We start from the raw sequence: 19,923 nt of genomic DNA on the forward strand, positions 1-19,923 counted from the left end.
ACAATAATATTAATATTTGTTGATTAGCGTAATTACAATAGATGTGAAAATGGAAATGGCCATGGCCCATGGCCAATGGATACCTGTTACTAAATTTACTATGGCAATTGTATATTTGTAAACTTGCAAAATTCCAAAAATTATGAATTGTGAGAACGTAAAAAAGTAAATGGTGAAAAAGCGATAAAATGATAAAGTGAATTTTCAATGTTGACAGCGTTCCATAAAAGGCGTTACATGTCTTGAATAGTTGATAATAACATGAACATGAGCTATTGCAAGTTGGTAAAAACTGTTCTAGGTTATAGAGTGGACACAGAGGAGCAAGTTAACTAACCGGGAACAAATAGGGCAAGTAAAAGGCACGATAAAACGAAATAGGACGTCTTGGGTTTATATTGGGATATAAGAAAAATTGGATAAATAAAGACAGCAGAAAATACAGCAGCAGCTATTCTAGGCTGATGTTGAACGAGAGACTGAACAGAACAAAAACAGCATAAACTGGAGCTGGCGATAGCTGGAAACACAGGCCCAGGGTAACCCCAACGGCTCAGAAACGGTAAACGGTGGAAGGGACACAAAGAACAACTCAAAAACCAGATCTGAACTGACCCAGACCCGCAGCGCTGAATGCACACGGTGCCGCAGTAACGCGTTATCATGCAAGGCTGCGATGACAGGAGTCCCACGCGTGTTGTGGTTGCGAGGGGCCTGTGCCATACTGGATGGCTGCCAGCGTGCATGGTGTCCCACTTGTGTGGGCAAGACCACGCGCGCACCAGAGCCGTTCCCCGCGGGCTGCGGCACCTGCGCCTGTGTGCACACGTACGTTGCTACTAGCAGACCGTTGTGCTGGAGCGATAACGAGATGGTGTAACAGCGGTGGTACTAAAGCTGGGTACCAAAGCTGGGTACTAAAGCACTTATACTCCAAATCACCAACACACCAAATCACTAAACACTAATCTCACTGATTAAACACCAATTCAACGCTAATTAATGCTCCAAAGCAAGACCTCCAAGAACCACTTTACATAACTTCTTTATCTGCTACCATCCTCAGCTCTAATTGCCTTTCAAGCTTCAATTCTTTTTGCTACCTTTCTGTACCTGTAAATCATATAAATTGTCCTCGTTTTGTTGTATGCTTTATATAGTCCACTTTTCTCCACTTCTTCTCTTTTGTTCCATTTTTTTTTGCTTTCTTTTTTCTTCTTTTTTTTGTGCAATCTGCTTTTTTTTGACTTCCAACCATCCTTATATTCTTTCCTTTATTCAACTGCTAGCCAAATACTGCAAACCATCCTCGATTTCTTTGCTTCTCTTTAATACGCCATATATACATCTATGTATACTTCTCTTGATAATTAAAACCATACTCATATTTATTTGTATTTCTTTTTTTATTATTGTTTCAAAATGGTCTTTCTTCAAAATGGTCTTGACGATAACGACGAAATTTACTCCAATCTTGAAACCTCTGCTATAACCTTTTTCTTGATTAGATTGAAAACTTTAATTAATGGCTCTAAAAAATACTCAATCGATGAAATTGAAAATGACCCATTTTTCATCAAATCAAGAGACACCCTAATCGAAATGTCAATCAATAACTCTGTTTTAATTCCTTTGATTACGAGCTCAGTTCAACTTTTAAATGATTTAAACAATTTCGACAACTATTTGCCAATTGAAAAGAAAAATATAGATCAATTGAATTCAATCCTAATCATTCTAAAGATTCTATCTATTGCAATTGAAAAAAATTGGGCCTCTTCTCAATCTTCATCCAATACTACTACTACTACTACTACTACTAATAATAATAATAATAATAACATAAATAATATTCCCTTCAATTTTAATTATTCTTCTGTAAATCCTGATTCTAAAAACTCAATTGATTTCGGCACCTACTTGTTCAAAAATAAAAATAACTACCTAGAGAATGACATCCTTAATATAAACTATTTCAACTTCCTATATCCTTCAATCTCCTATGCCTCAAATGAAAACCTCTTCACTTTAGACTCATCTCTAATATCAAAGACTCTTGATACCCTAGTTCAGCTAAAATCCTCTCTCACTGTCAATAACGAACTAATCTCAATCTACTCCTCCCCCACTTCGACAAATAACTTGAACAACAACTCCTTCCTAAACATCATTAACAACCAAGTCTCAAACTTCACAAACCATAAATTCAAACATCTAATTCGAATCATCGACGTCAATTGCTCTGCCATAATTAGATTCCTTTCGGCTTCAAACCCTCTAGAATTCTCAACATATCTAATTAACAAAATCGTCACTCTAAGTCATGATAACGATACTAATAATAACAACATCTCTCTAATAGACCAATCTCTCTATAAATACTTTGACGCCCTCAATTATATCTACTTAAACCCAACCCTAATAAAGGACTATTTCAAAAAAATTTGGGACCTATTAATAATAATCAAAAAAATCAATAACCAACATTTCATTTTATCCTTTTTCATAAACTCAATTAAATACTGGATTTTCTCAAAACCAGACGAATATATATCTTCAATTAATCCCCCAATTAACCCCCCAAATAGCTCTTCAATCAATCTTTCTATATCAACAATTCCTCAATCTGATGCTTGCTCCACAACTTCAAATACTACTGCAACTTCCTCCTCTTCTTCTTTGAATAATTTAAACCTCTCCCAAGAAGCTGAAAAATTATTTGAGTACCTTTACCCAACGTTTAATTACTCTGGCTCTTTTTTAAGTATCCTTTTAACCTTATCGCCTTCCACTTTTGATTATTTCCTATCAAATTTAAATAAAAATAAATCAAACTCAACTAGAATAAATAGAAAACAAAGATTCTTACAATCTCTAATTGCTTCTGCTTCCACTTCCACTTCCACTTTCACTTCTTCTCAAAACTCTCTATTATCTTCACCTTCTTCCTCTTCTTCCTCTTCTTCTTCCTATAATCAAAATGAGCTAAATTCTCAACTTGACGCATCATCAAGCTTGATCTCAATCTTCTTCATCGCTTCCTCAATTCAATTTCTTCAGCCTGAAAATCCAATAGTTAAATTTTCCTCAAATTATCTATCCTTAGTCGAAAACTTTTTAAAAATTAAAGATGATCAGCCTCCTTTACTCAATCTTTGCTTGGATCCTCTAAGAGTCAATTTCTTTTGTACTACTTCAATTTTAAACCCAAATCATTTGATTTTAACCATCACACAATCCCTAAGTGACCCAAATTCAACTCTCCATTCAATCAAAATTATTCTACTTGGTTTGAAAACTTTGACTTACTTTCCAAAATTAGACAATACTTTTAAAAGATTTGTTAGTCTGATCAGTTCCCAATTAAGAGACCAGATGTTAAAAGTAACCGAAACAATTCAAGCAACCTCCTTCCCTGATGATGATTCAATCTCTTTAAATAATTTAAATCTCAGTAACAAAAATCCAGCTTTTAAAAATAATAATTTGAGTTTATCCTCTTTAGGCTCAAATTCAACTTTATTAAACCAAAACCAACCTCTACCTCAACCTCAACCCCAATCCTTATCTCAGCCATTGATCAATAAAAAATATAGCAAAACCCCTTCTAATACAAATTTGTCCTCTTTAATTCCCATTCAAACCTCTTCAAATACCTCTGTTTATTATCCACAACAAAAATCTCAAAAGAAACTCATGAAACAAAATAAACCCTCAAAGACTTCAAGATTTAAGTTCAAAGATAAAAACAGTTCTTCCTATGTTCAGCAAAAGAATTCAATTATGGGCTTTGTTACAAATAATAATAATAATAACCACAATAATATTGGCAGCAGCATCAAATCTAACAATAACAACAGCAATTCCCAGACTTTTAATCATCGTCAAAGTTCCTCCTCTGGTAGTAGCGAACTTAACCCACCAAATAGTAACAAGTTGATGCCAATTTCAAGCAATGTTCTATTAAACAATCCTGATAGTTCTTCCAACTATGATACCTCTCAAATTTCAGATTCTTCCAATGTAGATTTTAATTTAAGCACTTATAAAACAATAGTAAAATTAAAAGCAGCAGAACACCAAAGAAAACTAAATGATCCAAAATATATCTCAAGAGATATTCTAGCCACAGCCTTTGATATCTTCATATATTGTCCAAATTTATATCTATTTGGTAGTAAAGATCAATCGTTACTTCAAACCTCAATACAATTAAAACCAATTATTAAAGATGATGAGCTTATAGACTTTTTCAGAAACATTAAAGAATACTTATCTTGTGTTGTTAATGCTTTAATTGATGACGATACTAAATTAATTGAATCTGCAATCTGTTTTTTTGCTAGCACTTTGAAATTATCCACTGGAAGCGATGCCAATAAGAATCAAATTTATTTTGGGCTTTTAGCTAGTAATTATGTTATTATTTCATTGGCAGAAATGTTATTAAAATATAGACTATCCGATAAAAAGGTGTATGATATCTTATCTATTATTATTCTTTTATTAAATTCAAGAAGGAAATTTATTGAAAAAGTTGATCTATTAGAATTAATTGATAAATTGAGCAATAATGATGATCAAGCTAAAAAAAATCAAATTTATCAAAATATCTATACCTTCTGTGATAAAATGTATTATCAATTACAAAAATGTTTTTACATTTGTTTATGCTCTCCACAACTTCAAACTTTTAATCTTACTAAAAGAGGAATTGATTCAATGTTAAATGAATTAAACATTTTAGATCCAGATTCTTCTAAATTAGTGACTGATAGCAATTTCAAATTTTACAAATCAATTTCTGATGATAGTTATGTTATTACTGGGCTAGTTGCTTTACAAAAAAGAGTAAGAAATTTATTAGCTCATGTAGAGGTACATGAACAATCTTTAGTTGATAGCTGGAATTTTATTTATGATAGATGGCTAAATCTATTAAATAATCAAACAAGTGGTCAAAGTTTGACTGAACAGAGAAATTATTCGGGATTTTTAGCTTCGACTTGTGGTATTATGTTAAAGGCTGATCATAAAAGAGGCAAAGATTTTGAGAACGTTATTTCTCTGGTTGAAAATTTTATCTCTAAACAAGTTGAATCTTTGGGTTCGTCTGATTTATTGATTAGAGAGGCTTCGAAGGATGTGCTTTCTAATGAAATACATCCCTTAGCGTCCAGATTAATTAATGATCAATTGGCTTTGCTTATAAAACAACTACACAATAAACCCACCCTTGATGATAATGATTTAACAACTATCGATCAAGTTTGTTATGTATTGGAATCATTATTGAGTACCAAAGATGAATCCTTAATGTTTCAAACTTCCTTAAAGGTTTTAACTGTTCTCTGCAATTTAATTTCTTTATTATTAGATTACCCATCAGATAATATAGCAGCTTTAAAAGTTCAAATTAAATTCTATAATATTATTCAAACGGTTTATCTTTCTCAAGTTCCTCTTCTTTTGAAAGGTGGTATCAAATTGAAAAACATTCTACTTAAATCTTGCTCTCAAATCTTTGAAAGATCTATTTTTTATCAAGAAGGCTCTAAACCTTCTGGCACAAAAACAAAAAGTGATGAATCTCAACTAAGAAAACAAAGAGAACTTGTTTATATGAATATCGATTTAGCTTCTCAATCAATAAAAGCAATTGCTATTTTGCTGGATGGTTTAATCCTATCGACACCTCAAGCTCAAAATGAAGATGAATACCAAAGATCAAAAAAAATTGTTTTTGGCAACTATTTCAGTTTGTTTTTAAGAGTTTTGGAAAAATTCAACTCAACTAAAAATAATAAGTTTAATTCAGAACTGTTTTCATCATATAAACATAAGTTTGGCAATATTTTGGATAACACCATTATTTCCTTGACAAATTTATTGAAATACAATGTTGATGCTGGCCTTGAAATGGCATTGCCTTTAGGTTTCCACGATAACTCAAGAATAAGATTAGCATTTCTCAAAGTTTTCACTAATATTATGGAAGAACTTAAGGAATTAACTAAAATCGACCAAAAATATATTCGTCAAGAAACTTTAGAACTCGTTTTTTCTATAACTGGTATTGAAACTGCTATGGCAAATTCCTGTCCACCAGTTGAGGTTGATCTCTTAGCTTCATCCATGTTGCACATTTGGGAATCAAAAGGAAAGGGCATCGAGTTGATAAATTCACTCATCAAAAATGAGATATTGAAATCACCTAGAATTACAGATATTTTAAGAAGAAATAGTGTGGCAACTAGAATGCTTTCTAATTTTGCCAAAGATGATGGAAAAAAATATTTAAAAACAATATTAAAGCCGTTGTTAAATCGTTTGATCTATAATGGTGACTATTTTGAAGTTGAAAAATTGTCTATTGATGATCCAAATTCCCAGGAAAATCTCACAAAATTTATGATTTACTTGAATGATTTGGTGGATACAATTGTTAATTCAGTTCACTTAGTTCCTGCTGATTTTATGCTGATTTGCTCAATAATTGAAGAGACATCTCATGAAAAATTTGAAGCCAATACTCAGTTGATTGGAGTAGGGTCTTTTATATTTTTACGATTTTTTTGTCCATCAATCGTTAGTCCCGAAACTCATAGTCTAACTCCAGCTAAATATGATATGAAAGCTAAGAGATCTTTTATCCAATTGGCAAAAGTGTTACAAAATATTGCTAATAGATCATTAGCATTACTCAAATGGCCATTACTTAGTTCCAAGATGGAAGAGTTGTACAAATTAAGTGATAAAATATTTTCTTTTCTCAGAACAATCACTTATGATATCAAATATAATTTACAGTCTCCTGAAAATATAGAAATAAATGATAAAGAAATTGATTATTTGCATAGCTTCATTTATGATCACTGGGTTGATATTAGAATAAATTTTTTCTCGTATCCTTCAGCAATGCTGCAAAACTTTTCACTAGAAAATATTAGGGTGTTCCAAAATGCTGATGCTAAACTTGGTTCTTTTGGTCAGCCTAGGAAAATTAGCAACAGCCCTATTCCCGATAATATCAAAAATGATGAGAGTTGCAGTGCATTATGTGATTTTATGAACAAATATGCTTCTTGCGATTTAACAGCTGCTTACAATATCCCATTTATTTACGAAAGCATATCAAGAGATGGAACTCCAATTATTATATTCACTTATTATTATTTTCAAAAGCTGCAAATCAATGGTGAAATTGCTTTGTTTCGTTTTTTTCAAACATTAAGCAAGTTTTGGCATAATAAATATTATATATTCTGTGATTACACTCAATTTGATCCCAGCTTAGAGAAGATAAACTTTGACACTGTTGAGAGCTTTTCTCCAGATATTATGTGCAAAAACTGTGCAGGTGTATTTTATTATAACCTCTCTAGAGCAGCGTTACTTGATGTGTCAACAAATATAAAAAATAGGGGAACGAATAAATTCCTCAATCCTTTCAAAGTTCGTTATATCTTTTTATCTTTATTTGACGATCCACATTTATTAGCCTCTCTTGGTTTAACTAATTATGGCAAAAAAATAATTTCAGATCCAAGAATTTCTTTTAGTGAAATTTTAATATACCAAGAAAGCGAAAACAAATTTGTTCCTATAACTATAAAAGTTGGAACTGAATACTTGCAATTTGGCATTAATCGTCCTCAAAGAATTAAAGTTGGAGGTGCAATGAAGGGTATTCGAGTAATAGATGTGAACCATATATCTGATTTGTCATCAACTATTTTGTCAAATAATACAGATTCTCCCAATGAATTCACAATAATTAACGAACGAAATGGAAAGAAATATGTTTTCTCATCCCCTAAAAAATTAGAAATAGTCAGAAGCATATATTTTGCTAAGGCTAGGGCAATGAAAGAAAAAATAAATACTGAAAGAAGCAAATCTATTTTAGATTACCTTGGAGAAATTTTAAATATAAATTTCTTGGGTCTTGTTTCTGATTCTCAAGATGTTCGTTCCGAGTGTTACAATCTGTTAGGAGCTATCTTTAAAAGTCTAGAGTTGGAGAATAAAAGGAGAGTTTCTTCAGGAATTGAGTTAGCCTTTCCTAAAGACCACAGCTCATTTGTATCTTCTATTTCAAATTCCATTGCATCTTCCTTTCCAAACATTACTTATCAATTTATAAAAGGATTCTTTGATGCATATAGGTCATCTGAAATACATAAAATACATTGCATTTTGTATGTTTCTCCCTGGATAAAAAACATTTATTCTCATGTTTTTGCAAATGGGGACGAAGATGGTCCTGATAAAGCGGCTGAATTAATTAGAGAGTTTGTTAAAATATCTATTGGCAATAATGAAACCAATTTGGTTAGTTTCAATGTTAACGTTTGGTCTAAATTGGTTTTGGAAGATAGATTGGCAAGCATCTTAGTTGACGAGGTTATTGCAACAGCAATTGATTTTGAAGCTGAAGGAGAATATTGGCCTTCAGTCATATCTTTAATAAGCTCCACTCCTACAAATGAAATATGTTCATTGGTAATTTCTCGTCTAAAGGATAAAATAAAAAAAATTCCCCCTTATCAAATAAATTCGATTGCAACTCAAACAAGCTGGATAGAAGTTACGGTATTGATAAAAATATCTGTCTATCTTTTCTTTGATGCCTTGTCGTATATAGAGATGTTTTTGCCCGATATATTTTTTATTGCCAGTGTTTTGATTAACATAGGTTCTTTGGAGCTCAGAAAATCATTGCACAGTTTGATTATGAATATATTACATGGGATTTTAGAAAAGTCAGATTTGGCAAAGTCCCATATTGATTCTATCCAAGATGTTATTGGAAATATTACAGGAGAGAAATCCAAAATGCTATTTGGTTTATTTAATGCTAAACTTGAAGCTAATACTGATGATGGTTCTTTAGTTGTAACAAAGTTTCCTGGACTAGAATTATTTGTCGATTATCTTATTAGAGTAATGAATATGGTCGATGAAACAAACAAAAAAACATGGAAAATAAAATGGAATTCTTACATCGTCGATTTGGCTTTTACTGAAAATGTTTTGTTGCAACCAAGAGCTCTATTAGTATTGGGTTATCTCAATAAAACTAGTGCTAGTGACTTTTTAGTAATCAGAACCATTGACGTTTTTTCCAAAACATCAAGCACACTATCTTCTCCTGTTCAATTTGCTACAAGCAATGTGTGTGCTATCCACTCATTATCCAAATTTGTTGATGGTCTTGCTTCTGGATCTCCCTACATTAAACATTTATTCTGGGTTGCTACAAGTTTAGCCCTCGTTGATAATGTGGAAATATATCAAGCTGCACTTCAACTTGTGTCAGGAACTCTTGAAGCAATGAAAAGAAATAATATTTTCCAGTCGGAAAATTTCATTTTAACCCTTTTCGAAACAAGAAGTTTTCTTGAACCAGAAATTCAAAACTTTGAAGAGCTTTATGACATATTATTTGACGAAAGACAATTCGATTCAATAATAATATTTTTAATTACAAAAGGTTTAACTTACCAGAAAACAAAACATTTGGCAATCTTATTCTTGAAAAATTTCTTCCAAATAAGATGTAAAGCTACAATTGATTATGCTAAAACCCACAAAATAAATACATTTGATTCCAATGCAGTTTCATATTTACTTTTGATATTTATTTTAAATGAAAACTCCGAGCTACTGACTATAGTGGGTGAAGCAGGCCTAGACTCATCAAAAGTAATCAGATTGCATGACAATATCGATATTCCCAAAGTACTTATAGATTATATATTAACGGGAAAAAGTCAGCCAATAGTTTCTTTAATTCTAGCAAGTTATTATTTCATTTCAAATTTAATGGATGATTCTTCAAAATTGAAATATTTACTTTTGATCAGATTTATTTGTCAGGAAAATATAGACATTCTTTTTTCATTTTATTCAATAATCCGACCAACCATTCGAAGAATCATTGCCAAAAGCAGCTCATTAGAGAATTTGACAATTGTTTATGATATAGTCAAGATGGTACTGCTAAAACTTGACGTTAAAGAATTGCCAGAAAAAGTTCGGGCTGCAGAGGAATTACTAATTAATAATAATCTTTCTGGAATCAAAAACTATAGATTTTCTAAAGAAGAACTCTTGGTCAACCTGCCAGTTGATGCGAAAAGTGGAGATAACGATATGGTTGGAATGGAAGAGCTTTCATTCATGCTCAAGAAAATAAGCAAATCTTTTGCAGGAATGGAATAGTTGATCTCGCTTAACTATATGAAATATTTTCTCACAAAATATATTTTTATTTATTTTGGTTAATTTTCAATTCGGTTTTTTTAGATTGTGTGATATAATTATTTTTGTTTTAATTTTGAAAACTAAGGTTTTTTGATTTCATTTTTTGTATTTTTCCAAAAAAAGAACAATATAAAAACAGTAGACATATTACTTGCTTTTAAACCTAAAACAGAATTTCTCAAAATCTTTTTTGTAGAGACGATACAACACAACTGTAGCTCTAGCATCCTCAATGGAAGAATGCTCATTTTTTTGAATTTCTTTGCCCAATATCTGTTGTGATAGTTTTTTTAAGCTTGGTGTTTTTCCTTTTGCGTAGGCTCTGAAAGGAGGAAACAAAGAAGTGTCCCTTGTCATGCTTGAGGGGTGAGATAGTAACAAGGCCTTGAGATCATGATATACTGCATGCCCAATCAATATTCTGTTTTTAAGTATATCAGAAGTTGTTTTTTGTGCTTCTTTAAACAGAATTGCATTTTTCATATGAGCTGGGGTGACTCCACTGACACGAGTTCTCCAGTCGACTACTTTCTCCAAAGGTCTAACAAATGTATCAAGCAAAACATGCCCATAAAAATTCACAATAGAAACACGAGCCAAAGCTGATTCAGAGCCTTCAGGACCAACACCAACAAATTCACAATCCAATGAGACATATTTCCCAGCATGTTTTCTTCTTTCAGAATCGCTATGATTCACTTCCAAAATATTGTTTGAATTGCCTGCGCTAAATTTTTGAAAATCTTTTATAGTGATATCTTTATCTGTATTTAGAAACTGATTAAAACTAAATTTTGTATTCTTGGTTATAGTCTTTGAAGGTTGTACAACAGGCATTTTTAAAAGCTGTTTTATAGGTTTCATTGTTCGAATTTTGGTTGGTTTCTGTATTTTATTTTTGCGATTAAAACTCTTATTACTCCCTTTGACCTTTGTTTTGTCCTTTGAACCTTTACCAGCTCTCAACGATTTATCTTTCTCAAGCAATTGCAACCAATTTGATGAAAAGCCCTCCATTTCTTATTGTTTCTTGATAAGGAATTTATTGTAACAACTTTTAAAGTTTTAATAAAAGAAAAAAAATTCCAAAAATCACACACGTGACTTTGACATATTTCCGGAAATTAACCCAAAATACACGTGATCAGAAATCTATGCACTGGTTACATGAGAATACGTTGAAAAACACCAGAAAATTATCCAGTACAACGGTTTTGCTGATAGAGAAAAACGTGCTCAAACCCTTTTGCAGAGATATTTAATCACAAAACAATTTGGTGATTATTTTGTGTCTTTTTAGTCATAGAACTCTTTTGGAACTCCTTTTGCTGGAGCCAAACAGCTATCTGAACAAATATAAACACCAATATTTCTTTCCTCCACTCCCATGCCACTCCAATAAATCTCGCCACTTTGAATCAACTCTAAAAACTTGTATGCCTCAACGCTCCCATAGGGAATTCCTGATTTTGGCTCAAAATACAATGCCTCTTCCCCTGAGATCTGACAGATTTTCTTTTTACCATTTGAAAAGTAAATACCAGTAGGAGCTTTGGTTGTAATTTCAACCTTCTTTTCCAAATCGGGGTTTTGATTTTTCTTCTTAACTTTTTTGTTAGATTGCTCGTCATCACCACCAAACCTTGGCAATGCTTCAAGTATTTCCAATTCTTGAGCCTTTAATTCTTCAAAAGGAGCATGATGAATTGTCTTAACAAAATCATTTTTGATGTGAATAATAGTTTGCAAGTTTTTTGGGTCAAATTGCCTCCTGCTTGAATTTATATTGAGGTTAAACATGATTTCATGTATTTTTGCCTGTTTTGAATAAACCGAAACATCATCAAAATTCGAAAAAAGTACAAAATTTCTTATAGTTTTAAATGAAGGACCTTCATAGACAAGTTTCTCATCTTTATTTTCTGTCAATGGAGAAGAGGTTTTCAGAAAGTCAACCAGTATTAATGAGCTTTCTTTAAAATCTTTAACATTATCAACATCCGCAAAAGTGACTTTTTTCAATTTTGTATCTACTTGCTCATCACCTTCATCAGCTACAGAAGCTAAGGGATCATTAAACCTTTTATTATTACTACTATTTTCATGATTTAGATCTTTGCTTTTCAAAGAAATTTCATTTTCCTGTTTATCAGATTTTTTCTGTGACATATCTTTTTCATTCATACTATTTTCTGGAATTGTTTGAAGTTTTGTGTGTGAAATAAGAATTGAATTTTTCAAATCCATTTCATCATTTGAAACATTTTTCAAAGTCAGCTTTTCCTTATCTGTTGAATCTTCAGTCCTGCTCATTTCAAAGCTATTTACTTTTACTGATTTCTCTAAATTTTGACCTTTAGAATAAACTTTTTTTACTTTCTCTCTGGCATTCCGTTCTAATTTACTTTTATCTGTAGATTCGATGCCTTCAAGGGCTTTTTTAGCATTTTCAACTTTCAGAATATCTAAATTGCTTTTATTATTATTTTCAATTGAACTAATGTCAATTGGTTCCTTCTTTTCAATATTCTCTTTGCAAATCATATCTATGACCTTCTCTTTATTTTTTTGTGGGTCGTCGTCATTGATTTTTTGAGAAACAGTTATTACTTCATTTCCTTCCTTTTTATTTTCCTCATTTTCAAGATCTTTGAGTTTTGAAGGCTTTTCTTCAACAATTTTGTTTTGTATGTTTGCATTATTTTCTAAATTAGTTTCTTGTTTGGTTATATTTGTGTTTATAGAAGAATTTTTATTTGAAACTTCATTTTGCGGTGTTCCACAAACTTGAAGGTTATTTTGTTTAATCTTCAGATTGCTTTTTTCCACAATTATTCCGTTTTCAGTTGGCTTGTCTTTCTCTTGTGTTTTTGTATACAATTGTTGAAATTTGACCTTATCCTTGTCTTCAATCTTGCTTTTGTCACTTTTTTTTCCTCTACGCTCTTTTTTTTTTCTTATCTTTTCAAGTTTATTAAATTCTTCTACTTCGTCATTTGGAGTGTAAAAATATTGAGTGCTTTTGAATGTAATAACATTTTTTAGAATTTTCCTTTTAGCTTGTTGCATTTGTATTCTTTTTTGTTTTTTAAAATATTCCTGTTCTTTAAGCCTATTCAAAGATAAAATGTTTTGTTTTTCTGTTTCCTGAGCCTCAAGCAATAGCTCGTCTTGAGTTAATATGTGCACTTTCTTTTTGGGAAGTAGTGCATTGGCCTTTAATATTTTTTCACGACGAACTTCGGACTCCTTTATTCTATTCAACAATTCTAGCTTATTTTGTACAGATTGTTTTCTGGTGGATGATCTACGGTCTGAAGATAGTAAGGCATCTGAAAGTTTGAATTGATTTTGAATTGTTTTGGCGCTTTGTATGTCTATTTTTGGTACATTTCTCTTTATTATCTTCGGTATTTGATTTTTCTTTCTTAATTTTCTTTTGCGAATTTTTTCCTGTCTTTCTAGTTCCTTTTCACCAGCGTTTTCATCTTCATCTACTTCATCTGAACCGGAATCGGAAAAGTAATCATCTTGAACATCAGAATTTTCAGCCTCGCGAGAACGTTTTTTAGAGTGCCTAGAAACAAATGCTTTAACCTCATCAATAGAATTGCTCTCGTCTCCATTTGATTTATCAGAAGAATCAGACAAATCAAAGTCTTCATCCTCTTCGTCTTCCTGAAATAATAAATTTACGTTTTCATCGTCATCATTCTCATTTAAAAACTCTTCGGTTTGGATTAAAGCCCGAAGTCTTGAGCCAGCATTGCTTCTTCTTTGCCTTGTTGCAATAATACTCTCCTCAGGTGGAAAGGACATTTATATCATCTCGTTTTCCTTGTATTCTGCGCAAATAAGAAAGATATTTGGATTCAGCTTTTTTATATCGCTTCCTCCATTACTTTCAAAAGTGTCACAAGACTTCTTCAAATCCACCAATGCGGGTCTTTCTCTATCAGAATTTCGAAAGGACTATCGAATCACATCAAACCGAAGAAATGAAAGAAAGAAGAGAAGTGGAATTAGGCAGACTGCTTTGATATTGCAAGCGGTTAGTGAAAGTTAATTGGAGATGATTTTTTGCAACACATTAAGACAATCATGCTATTTGTTGGCAAGCAGAAGATCAATTACTGCTTTTAAATTTGCAAAACACAGGTTTTCCACCTCTGCCTCTTGCCATGTAGGTGAAAAATCAACAGACCAAGATGACATATTAAATAAGAAAAATCTAACTGATATTGATAAGGAAGAAATGAGACATTTCAATGATTTAGCTTCGTCGTGGTGGAAAATTGATGGTCCTCAGAGAATCTTGCATAAAATGAATTTACTACGTATGGATTTTATCCAAAAGACTTTCATGAACTCAATTCAATTGAATGAACCAGGAGTTCCACTTGAGCAACAAATATACGTTCCTGCTTACAATCTCGATCTTTTGCCCAAACAGATTTCCAGCCAGATAGTGAAGGAACAGGATAACAAAAGATTTTCAGAATACGATAAATTCAAGTTTAATGTTTTGGATATTGGGTGTGGCGGTGGAATTCTTTCAGAATCTATGGCGCGTTTACCAATTGTTAATTCAGTAACCGGTATTGATTTATCGACAGAAGTGATTAAGATTGCGAAAATACATAAAGCAAAAGACCCTTTGATAAATTCTAAACTAAGTTATAGACTTCAGGCAATTGAAGATGTTGAGGAAAGTGAGCAATTTGAGGTGATAACAATGATGGAGGTACTTGAACATGTCAACTTGCCATCAGTTGTTTTAAATGATGCGTTGAAGCATCTCAAGAAGGATGGTGTTTTGTTTTTAAGTACAATAAATCGTGATTTTGTCTCATGGTTTACTACGATTTTTATGGGAGAGTATATTTTAAAAGTTGTGCCAGTTGGTACACATCATTTAGAGAAATATATCAATTCTTCAGAAGTACAAGAGTGGTTTAATGAGTTGAATTCAAAAAGCACAGAGAGAAAATATGAAATTCTTGATTGTAAAGGATGTGCATATCTACCATTAAATGGCTGGTTCTTCACAAACACCACCGAAATTGGAAATTATATGATGGCTATTAAGAGAGTTGATTAGTAGGTGGCTTTTCTTTGTGTTGATTCTGTATTTATTTTGTATTCATCACATCGCTTTTGCTAGATAATGAATCACGATGCAGTAAGTTTGTCATTTGTTAATTTATTATCCTTAATAGGATCCTCATCAATAAAACTGGGCAATTTCGTAGCATCGTCTTCCATTTGCAAATAACTTGGAATTTGAGAGTTTGTTTCTTGTTCATACTGTATTTCTTCACCTAGAGCTTCTAATTCAGCGTCCAATTCGCTCTCACTAACATCATCGGGCATGTTGTAAGCAGTGGATAGACTGTTTTGTATTTCGTTACTTTTCTCAATTAAATCTAGCATCTCGTCTTGAAGATCATCAATTTTATCAACATCGATTTTCCCATAGGTTCTCTTTAGTTCTTTGTTTGTTTGTTTCATTGCATCAATCGTCACCATTGTATTCTTCAAATTGTCATTAGTCATTTGAGCCTGAGACATATTCCAGCTCTGTGTTTCTAATTGATCCTTTTGGGATTCGTACTGTTTTTTTTGTTTTAATAGTTTCAAGGCCTTTTGTTTCAAAGCTTTCTTGCCAGGGCCTTCTCTCATTCTGGCCAACCTTTGCTGATAAGTGGCTAATTCAGAATTGATTTTCGTGAGCTTTATATCAAGAGAAGACACTCTGGTATCGATGCTAGAAATGGCATCGTTCAAGTTGGGTTTGGGAAGAGCGTTTCGTTTTGTGCCAAACAATCTGTTCATTGTGGTGTAGTATGTCTGAATATCTGGTTTGAGTGCTTTGCTTCTTTCTTTATCTTTATCGTTATCTTTTGGCTGTTGGTTGAAGAGCAAAAAGGGTTGAGGAAGCCGGATTATCGCGCCGGATAAGACACCCGCGCTTACACGGAATCCGCGTACGCACCACCCGCGGCGCATCCGGAATAATCCTGGCACATCCGCAGGCCGCTCTGATTGGCCAGCGCCGGCGTAGCGCGCGAAAGAAAGACATCCGTGGTTAATGAGGTTTTTTCAGGAGAGTGCTGCTGGAGCTTGGTGGTGCTGTGCAGCGTTGTGTGTGCAAACCCAGTGCTTTAGCAACTCGACCTTTATTACAGGCATTTTGAGAATGTGAAATAATTAAATTATTTGTGTTCTATCTGCCAGACAGCTTTGTAACTTTCTCCTAACTCTTTTATCCAAGGCCATAAACAATTGTTTGAAATCCAGCGCCAGTGTAGTCAAAACAACAAATACAAAGTTTGTTACTTCCCAGACTCCATGTCGTTGAAAAATATCTTTCTGGAGCATTCAATAAAAAAAACGATCTTAATGAAATTGTTTAGACTATCGCTATTATCTAAATCACCGCCATTATCCGCTTCCTCAAATATTCTGCGATTGACCATTTTCCCTCTACAATTCTTGCCCTTTTCCTGGTTTTTTCGTAATTGTGAATTTGCATCCAACACAAAATCGCTTTTCTGGTTGTATCCAGAAACTTTCTTAAGTAAGTTAATGCTGATCAAAGGTCTTAAAAGATCATGGGGATTATAGTTTAATAAAACAGAAGACTTTTTCTTTCTTTTTGAGAAGAAATCACTTGGTGTTTGACTCTCAATCAGCGAATTATCAATGCTTTGTTCATGAAATGCTTTTTCATCATTAATCATGGGGAAGTTTGCATTTGTATCTGAAATTAAATCTGGATTGGAACAGCTAGTTGAATATTTGAAACTCAAATATTTTGAATTGAATAAGCATAAACTAATAATTGGCCCACAAATTATTATTCCAAACCTAAGTTCTGATAAATTTTTAGTATGATCAATTGTTAATAATTTGCTAATTATTTTACTAATCAAATGGTCAACGGATTTGGATGATGGCCCTTTATAATAGTTATGTCCACTTTTCTGCTTGCTTTTTCTTTTTTTACAATTTTTTTTCTCTTTCCTTTTCCTCTTGCAATTATCATCATCAAAATCGCTTTTAAAGTTATCAATTATCTCATCTTGTGAACATATTATTAAATAGTTATTTAAATAATTGTTCATTATTTTTTTTAAGTCCAACTCTATTGGAAACTTAACATTTTCTATAACATATGAGGCTTTTAAAAGCCATTCAATGTAGTTTTGTAAAACTGTTTTAAATTCAAAACTAATTTTTTTATTTAATTTATTGTTTTTCTTAAAGTATATTTCTTCGTATTTGTTATCGCTTAAATTGTTATCTTTATTAAATTTAATTTCTTCAATTTCTTTATTAAATTCAACAATTAACTTTCTCAAAACATTAGGAAGATCAATCAATGTTTGAAACAAATTCATGCCCTCTTGATTATGAATTTCTTGAATATTTAATTTTAAATAATATTCAAGTTTTTTACTTCTGTTTACTACAAATTTTAACTTTTGTGCATTTTGTGAAGTTTTTTGGTAATTTATGTGATTTTCATAATTTTCATATTTTTCATGATTTGGGTTTTCATGATTGCTTTTGTTTCGTGTAAATTTTGTAATTTCTCCAATTTTTTTCAATTTTTGCAATTTTTTTATTTTTTTTGTGTTTTTCAATTTTTGCGTTTTTTGTAATTTATCATTTTTTTCACTTGACATTATAACCGAGGCATCTTCTCGGATGGTGTTTTTATTGATTAAAAATTCGTTGTTATGAATTTTGTTTAAATTTGAGGAGTCCAAATAATTTGGTTCAATTAGCAAATTTATCGAAGAATTTATTGAAGAAGTTACTGGCAGATTTATCTTTGACTGTTTAATTAAATCTTTATTAAACAGAATAGAATTTGTGTGCAAAATTAAGTTATGGTATTTGATTATTTTAAAATTAAAATTAAAATTAAAATTATCATTAATATTATTTAAAATTAGATTTTTTGAATTTAATCTTGGATTGTAAATTCTATAATCAGAGTTAAAATTCAAAAATATCTCAATAAATGATGGTAAAACTGAAATTATAAATGAATTATTTTCATAAAGAAAAATATCATTTAAAATTATTGAATCTAATTTATTATTAATATTATTATTAACATTATTATTAACATTGTTATTAACATTATTATTAACATTATTATTGTAATCAAGATTAGAGAAGTCTATTGGCATAAACAAGTCTTTTTCTGTGAGATAGTTTAATTTAGGTTTTTTATTGTTTTTGTTTTTGTTGTTATTATTACTATTAAATAGTTTGTTGTTCCAGGAAAATGGGAGTCTTATCTGAAAATTTGTGGAAAATTTAAAATCATTAGAAATTAAAAGAATCAATATTTTATAAGTCAAAGAATCGGAGATATCATCCTCTAGATCGAAAATTGAGTCAAAAATTGAGTCAACTGCGTCTTTTACCAAATCTTTCGTTGGTTTTGGGTCTTTTTCTTTTGAATTCCTGTAGTATGGAGGATTTTGTAAGAAGGAGTTTAGTGGAATGTTGTTGTTATTGGTATGTTTTAGTCTTTTATCCCATGTAGGCGTGAAGGGAATAGCAAAACTATCCAAAAAGTCAGTTGAAGTATCGGCGGTTAGGTCTATTGTGTTGTTAAGAGTTAAGTCGAAGATTGATGATGACATTTTGGATGTTAAATGATTAAGGATGTAGTTTTGATTATAATTTTGATTGCTGGATGACTGTAAGTATAAGTATGGTTATAGTGATTATGGTAATGATGGTGATTATGGTAATGATGGTGATAATGATTGTGGGTAATTATGAGAATAAGTGGTGAAACTTTAGATAATCAATGCTGGTCATATCTGTTGTTTCAATAATGGTTAATAGAAGATATAAAAAAACGTTGCAGAAAATATAAATGAGAAGAAAATAAATAAATAAATGAAAATGAAAATGAAAATGAAAATAAAAATAAAGATAAAGATAAAAATAAAACAAAGTGAAATAAAGGAAAGTCTTTATATTTATAGTGGTGTAATTTCAGGTATTTCTTTTCCCAGAAAATACAACATTGAGGATGCAATGGGGGAAAAGTTGGTGATATATTTCAGTTCATGAAACTTAAAATAATGTTCCAGATCAAGTTGACCATACAGTTGGCAGGAAAAATGTATTCGGGAGGTAATATCATGAAGCTTAGGCATGAAAAGGTTGGCCAGATAAAATAAGAGTACTTCAAACCTCGCAAGAAAATGGATTTGAACGATTTTTTGATCTCCAAATTATCCCAAAGACAGCTTAATAAAAAATATATCAACTGAAAGGTTGGCGAGCCAATTGATTGATCAACAAGAACTCGGAAAACAATGTTATCAAACCGAAAGACCAAAAAGTCGATCCACATGCACTGTTAAAGGTGAGAAAGAGGAAGAAGCAGTTAGTATGCTGGAGCGCAAATAGGTTTTATAAGAGCCATATTGTTAATGGACACATACAGTTAGAACGCCATTGATAGAGCCCCATATTGCAAACTTCATTAGCTGGTTGTAGGCGTACTTTCTGTTGTATATCTGGTTGAAAGACTGGGCCAAGGTGGAGGTGATGGAGCCAAATAAAAAACCAATTGATATGGAATCGTAGTGGGTTTTTAGGATTTCATAGTTTTTC

The 19,923-nt window shown here is 31.7% G+C and overlaps 7 protein-coding genes across 7 annotated transcripts; 2 read left to right on the top strand and 5 right to left on the bottom strand.

Moving 5' to 3' along the window:
* The first annotated feature begins 1,177 nt into the window (after positions 1–1,177).
* On the top strand, positions 1,178–10,412 carry ASCRUDRAFT_73863 (RasGAP domain-containing protein). Its single transcript, XM_020192463.1, has one exon. The coding sequence runs from the start codon at positions 1,423–1,425 to the stop codon at positions 10,225–10,227; it is 8,805 nt and encodes a 2,934-aa protein (XP_020050491.1). The 5' UTR covers positions 1,178–1,422; the 3' UTR covers positions 10,228–10,412.
* Positions 10,413–10,440: 28 nt separating this feature from the next.
* Positions 10,441–10,977, bottom strand: REX4 (putative 3'-5' exonuclease; the record flags this gene model as incomplete). Its single annotated transcript, XM_020189779.1, has 1 exon — positions 10,441–10,977. A coding segment is annotated over one exon (537 nt), but the record flags the coding sequence as incomplete, so codon positions are not given.
* A 588-nt stretch (positions 10,978–11,565) lies between these two features.
* Positions 11,566–14,088, bottom strand: VPS72 (Vps72p; the record flags this gene model as incomplete). Its single annotated transcript, XM_020191258.1, has 1 exon — positions 11,566–14,088. The coding sequence occupies one exon, from the start codon at positions 14,086–14,088 to the stop codon at positions 11,566–11,568; it is 2,523 nt and encodes an 840-aa protein (XP_020050493.1).
* A 436-nt stretch (positions 14,089–14,524) lies between these two features.
* On the top strand, positions 14,525–15,370 carry COQ3 (hexaprenyldihydroxybenzoate methyltransferase; the record flags this gene model as incomplete). Its single annotated transcript, XM_020194335.1, has 1 exon — positions 14,525–15,370. The coding sequence occupies one exon, from the start codon at positions 14,525–14,527 to the stop codon at positions 15,368–15,370; it is 846 nt and encodes a 281-aa protein (XP_020050494.1).
* Positions 15,371–15,441: 71 nt separating this feature from the next.
* On the bottom strand, positions 15,442–16,104 carry VPS60 (Vps60p; the record flags this gene model as incomplete). The annotated part of the gene is made up of 1 exon (XM_020190094.1): positions 15,442–16,104. The coding sequence occupies one exon, from the start codon at positions 16,102–16,104 to the stop codon at positions 15,442–15,444; it is 663 nt and encodes a 220-aa protein (XP_020050495.1).
* Positions 16,105–16,604: 500 nt separating this feature from the next.
* ASCRUDRAFT_68206 (uncharacterized protein) lies at positions 16,605–18,935 on the bottom strand (the record flags this gene model as incomplete). The annotated part of the gene is made up of 1 exon (XM_020191503.1): positions 16,605–18,935. The coding sequence occupies one exon, from the start codon at positions 18,933–18,935 to the stop codon at positions 16,605–16,607; it is 2,331 nt and encodes a 776-aa protein (XP_020050496.1).
* Positions 18,936–19,375: 440 nt separating this feature from the next.
* Positions 19,376–19,871, bottom strand: ASCRUDRAFT_18481 (Mpv17/PMP22 family protein; the record flags this gene model as incomplete). The annotated part of the gene is made up of 2 exons (XM_020189538.1): positions 19,376–19,663; positions 19,752–19,871. Coding segments are annotated over 2 exons (408 nt in total), but the record flags the coding sequence as incomplete, so codon positions are not given.
* Between the last annotated feature and the right edge of the window lie 52 nt (positions 19,872–19,923).

This window comes from Ascoidea rubescens (genome assembly GCF_001661345.1).
Source record: "Ascoidea rubescens DSM 1968 unplaced genomic scaffold ASCRUscaffold_1, whole genome shotgun sequence".
Lineage (NCBI taxonomy): Eukaryota > Fungi > Ascomycota > Saccharomycetes > Ascoideales > Ascoideaceae > Ascoidea > Ascoidea rubescens.

Coding starts and splice junctions, on each gene's coding strand:
- ASCRUDRAFT_73863 (XM_020192463.1), top strand. CDS start 1,423: ATGGTCTTTCTTCAAAATGGTCTTGACGATAACGACGAAATTTACTCC.